Source organism: Frankliniella occidentalis, unplaced genomic scaffold (genome assembly GCF_000697945.3).
Source record: "Frankliniella occidentalis isolate FOCC.00 unplaced genomic scaffold, Focc_3.1 Scaffold416, whole genome shotgun sequence".
Taxonomy (NCBI): Eukaryota; Metazoa; Arthropoda; class Insecta; order Thysanoptera; family Thripidae; genus Frankliniella; species Frankliniella occidentalis.
Window position 1 is genome coordinate 87628 of NW_026267537.1, and position 5549 is coordinate 93176.

General features: G+C 39.5%; 1 protein-coding gene across 1 annotated transcript; it reads right to left on the reverse strand.

Annotated features, from left to right (window-relative positions):
• Positions 1–47: 47 nt before the first annotated feature.
• Positions 48–2287, reverse strand: LOC113214992 (uncharacterized). The gene is made up of 5 exons (XM_052274603.1): positions 2146–2287; positions 1832–2058; positions 886–1731; positions 379–790; positions 48–290 (listed from the first exon to the last, which is right to left on the reverse strand). Exons 1-5 carry the CDS (start codon positions 2226–2228, stop codon positions 236–238), a joined length of 1623 nt encoding a protein of 540 aa, XP_052130563.1. The 5' UTR covers positions 2229–2287; the 3' UTR covers positions 48–235.
• Between the last annotated feature and the right edge of the window lie 3262 nt (positions 2288–5549).

The following is a 5549-nucleotide window of genomic DNA, read 5'->3' on the forward strand; positions in this document are numbered from 1 at the left end:
TTCTATGTCTTAGAAGGAATTAACACATTATCAAATACTTGGAGAACAATAGATCCAGCAATAAGACCCCTTACTTTCTTGCTGCCATGTAACGTGATGGCATACATCTGGACTATAAATAATGACAGAAAAGTGAAGATTTAATTCAACAAGTAGACACTTGACACACATCAATTAAATTGAGAGAAATTTAACTAGATTAGATTTGCCTAGTTAAGTAATTTCAAGTGGAACTTCAAACACTAGTAGTGCAGACTTGTACTGATCTGTCATCTGATTGAGTGAATGTCCTGTACCAACACAACAGATGATAAATTATAACTTTGCCTTGTAAAAAGACTAAAATTTAGGAAAATTTAGTAATGATAAGTTAAATACCTTGACAAAAATGAGGTTTGCTTTTGTGGAGTTGGATTAATTAACTCTTGAGAGCTTAGGTCTCCAGGAATAGACAAAAAAGACAAAGACGTTGAATTTAATGAATGGGACATGCTGAAGGGACTGCCTCCAGGTTCTACCCTCACATCATCAGATGCAGTTTCTGGAATTACAGTATCAGGACGTCTTAGCGGCTGAGTAAAAACAGCAGTTCCTGCATCCATCATGTCAACATCATATTCTGAACTTTGTCTGCTAGTTTGAGTTTGCGCATCCACAAGAAGTGGATGGTGTAAACGTTCAAGAGGACCCTTCAGATAAATGGGCATGAGCACTATTTGAGGTCTTTTTAAATTGAAGGACCCTAGTTTGTGAAATTTTACTTTCGGTCGACTCGCAGACACACCAGAACCTTTATGCAGGTAAAGAAAGAGTGTAATGATTCTTAAAATAACAGCATCAAACCATGCACATGACTGTCAATAATTATCAAAGATCTGCACTCACCTATCTGATGGTGGCTCCTAGTGGGAGAGGTAAGCTGGAACATTCGTTCACTTTCTTTACTCTCTGTACTGCGAACAGACTTCTCAAAATCTGGTATTTCACTTTCAAGGTTGTTCACAATCTCCTTCAGCTCGGCAGAGAGACTGATACAAGGCTGATCATCACCACTGCCACCATCTTCAATGACTGGCACAGGCGAATTACCACCCTTGGAATTGGCTGCTCTCAGTATCTTTAGTGGGTGATTAAAATCTTTCTTCATTTTCTTCACACGAGAACAGCCTGGTGAGCGTGGAGGGAGAGGACTTTCTTTTCCTCTATTGAGAAGAACAACCACAGGTTCAGGAATTTTGAGGTCAGGGATTTTGGCATTGTTACTACCACTGGAGGAGCTAGACACAGTAGTTGGCAGCTTCAATTTACTTAGATTTGTTTCGCCTAAGAAGTTTGTAATAGGTTCTTGCTTTACTTTCCTTTTAAGTGAAAGACTTTTTTTGATACCTCGAGCTTCTGTGGTAGGTTTTGGCTTTACTTTTAACTTTTTTGAACTTCCTTCATCTGCATCACCATCCTCTTTAATGTAAGCTGACAAAGGTTTTATTTCCGTGGACCGAGAAGTCTGATCAAGATTAATTTGTGAAACCGAGAACATTTCAGAATCAGATTCTTCATTCGGCGTGTTGTCAGCATCAATTGTGGGACTAGACTCTTGAGTTGGGCAAGTTGGAGTTACACCCTTAAGCCATGTTTCAACCCTTGAGTCTCGGGAAACTTTAGGTACCGAACCAGCAGCAACTGCAGCATTTCCATGTCCAGTAGGAGAAAAAGCATTTGACAAACCCAAAACTGTAAGGCAAATGATAATTGGAAACAATTTAGAATTCAAGTTCAAGATAATCCTGCAATAGAAAGCAATAATAATGAAAAAAAGAGTGGAAAAACATACGATCTTCACAGCCCATTTCCGTAGCATCCTTTTGAGCACTAGTCATCAAGGCATGAACAGCTTTGACAAGACTTCTAAATCGATAATTTTTCTCAATGCCTTGGCGATTGACTCGAGCATTACACACAGGACATACAGCATTTTCACCTCTCGCAGAAGAATTAATGCAGGGCTCGCAAAAGGTGTGCCCACAGCGAGTGCTCACTGGCTGTTTCAAGATTTCTTTGCTAATTAAAAAAATAAACAAAAAATTATTACCGTCAGCAATAACCTATACAACAAACACAATAACAAACATATTTTCAAATTCCTACCATATGGCACATTTTAAATTGTCCTGTAATGTTTGCAAAGTATTGGCAACGCATATCAATGTGTCACTAAATTCGGTTGCCATTGTTTGCAGCCGGATAATCTTCCTTAAATACAACCCCAGAAGACCAGAATGGTGTTTGTTGGTCGAGTGCAACCGACCCCGACTCTATAGGCGGGCCGTGAACGTTATCTTCTGTCTCTCTCTAATTCACCTCCAAGGTAGACAACAGAACAAGAGGAAACTAACTAACAGCAAATCGTTCAAAATCTCATCAATTTGATAATAAAATGGTGTTTTTCAATTTTAAAAACCGTATTTGTTGTATCATAACGTCGAAATACGAAGAAAACTTGCGTTGATGAAATCCATCGTTTTGTCGCTAGTTGGTATTGATGTTGTGTACAAGTCGCGATCGCCGGATTTTTCCTCGTGTTTCGTGTTTTGGTTAATATTACTGTAAATATAAAAATAATATAAACAGATAGTTCATTCATTTCGTTGAAGCACGGAATTTCAGCGCTTTTCTGAGTAAGTACAAGACATTCTATACTTTCTAAATTACGCACTTTGAAAAGAAGTAATGTAGGTTAGGAATGCCCCTTTCTTTCTTAAATTGTTATTTGTTGACTGTGTTTACCGTGTTTACACAAAAGTCTCTTTTCAATTAAATGTTCATGTTAGAGGCCAAATCCTACTAATCAAACAACAGCCTTTGAATGTAAACCTTTATTCTAAATACAGTGTACTCTGGGTGAGATTTAGCGAGCAACACGAAAGATCAGTAAGATGGACACAAAACTCAATATGTACTTGTAGGAAAAGGTTTTTGAATGAAGAGTGTGAAATTAAAACCGATTCTACCCTTGAAAACACAAGGAAAGTTTTTCTGATGACTGTCACATGAAATTAGATTAGATTCTGTGATGTTACTCGTCATTTGTAATGTCTGCTTGTAATAAATATCAATCGTACGATACCTTCTTTGTGGAAGATCTTTAGAGAGTATAAATTAATGTAAACCTTTGGAGGCTTATTTCAGGACGTCAAGTCTTTTTAAAGATTTATTTGTTGTAGAAGGGGCGTTGTGTCACCTCAACTAAATAAAATGAGGAAAATCTTCAATTGGGATTTTTTTGGTACAGAAGTAATGATGCTTCCATCCATAACTCTCAATATATACATTTATTTCCTGCAGGATCAAAAAGAAAGGACCTGCTATTCATTAAATTGTGTTTAAATTGGAAATTTTTGATTGTCTTACTATTTTTTTTTCTTCTGGATTATTTTAAATATTTTTCTATCTTTTTGATGATTTAATGAGATTCTTCCTTAAGCTAAAATAAACCATTAAAAATTGGTGTACAAGACTGCAGGCTGTAATTTAACTTTTATCATGTATAATGTTACCCAATATTGTTTCTATCGTGACTATGCCTATGTGACTGTTAGTTTGTTACGTATTTCCAATTGAAATACGTCTCCTATGTATTTTTCTGATTTTGTCAACATTGGACTTAGAAAAGTTTTCACGCGACCAATCCGCACTACGCATGCGCGAACTCAGGGTTGTTTTATGTATTACAAATACCTCGAATTAACTGTCACACAGCCTCCAATAGTATTTACTGATCATTCAGGACCAGGCTCTCTCTTGGTCACGGTAATAATGTATGAAAGAGGGCATTGCGAAAATTGTAAAAGTGAGGTTAGTCGTCGAGGACTCTGTTGGTGGATTTAGTCTCGTGAGGCGAGTCGCCTCTTGAGGCGCCTCACCTCAGTCCTCACGACTGCTATTGGCTGGTCAAGCTTGGCTAGCCAATCACAGTCGTGAGGACTGAGGTGAGGCGCCTCATGAGGCGACTCGCCTCACGAGACTAAATCCACCATGTGTGGCGCAGTGCGTTGCCCGAAAGGGGTCTTCCCCCGTGGGTTGTGGGATGCCTAGTTGAACGCATTTAGAACATCCCACCGAAGACCTCGCGTGATATATCAATGAAATAGCCGGTGATCTGAAAATGTCATTATTTTCAAGCTGCGGTCCATTGTTTCCGAGATATCAAAATTGATAAATAGCCAAAGTGAGCTGTAATGTAACCATTAGCTTACACCTAACCATCGTAAAGAACGAGGTTTCCACCCCTGTATCAAACATGTTTGATGCATTGTCTATCTTGTTTAAAACTTTGTTTCGTGCGGGGTAACTTCACGATCGCCGAAATCGCTAAAAATGGCCCTAGAGCACCGGCGATTACACCAATCGCTTTCTTTTCGTTTGTTCAGGTTTGTTCAACCCTCAGAATTTTAAAATTAATAACGCTTCCCCCCCCACCTGCAATTTCTGCAGAGATAGGAGCGGGCTAACTTTACGAAACGACTTCCAGGTGAAAACTAACGACCAAAATGGTCCAGGTGGCCTCCTTTTCGTTTGTTCAGGTTTGTACAACCCTCAGTTCGTCCATTTTGCTGAGCTATCCCTTCCCTGCAATTATTCAAGGAGTCCCTGCGGGCTAACTTGTCAAATGGACTTCTGAGGTTAAACAAACGACCAAAATGGGCCAGGCGGACTCCTTTTCGTTTGTTCAGGTTTGTTCAGCGCCGTGGGAAGTGTCTGGCGATGGGGTGTGCTCAATTTTGACCCCCCTTCCCTTCCGTTTTCGTTCCTTTCCTACTTTTCTTACTTGCGAATATTATGACATCCAAATCACTAGTGACATAAGAAGTTTAAGCAGCATACAGATGTGAAATAACATCGCGAGCGAAGCGAGCTAAAAATTTTTTGAATTAAGAACTGAATTTTGCAAAATGTTATGGGAGACGCACGAAGCAACAGATCGACTCAATATGTTATTAAGATCAGTAGTTATATTTGTTTAAGCATCTTCAGGTTTTCTGATATGCTACCAATCGGCTAGTTCACTCCTCACTGTCAACTTAACTAAAGGGAAAATAACGCGCGAGCGTAGCGAGCGGTAAGCCAGAGCGTGTTAAGATATTTAATTTAAGGAGTGCTACTTTTTACGACAGTACATTCGTATACAGGGAGTGAGAAGAGAAAAGGTGAATTGTTTTAAAAAGTGGCAAATCTCACAAGAAGGAAGTATGGCTGTAGAAATGGTTGTCAGTGCGAATCGGCCATACAAAGTGTATGTTTGTGTTTTGAGTTTCTTATCCCTTCTCCTTCCTTCTCCTCTTCTTTCCCTCAACAAAGTTTCAAAGCTACACTAGAATAAGAGGTATGCGCGCTCTTCCCCATCTTTTTCTGGGGTGTGCGAAGCGCACACCCTGACCGGTACTTCCCACGTCCCTGGGTTTGTTCAACCCTCAGTTCGTCCATTTTGCTAAGCTATCCCTTCCCTGCAATTATTCCAGGAGTTCCTGCGGGCTAACTTGCCAAATGGACTT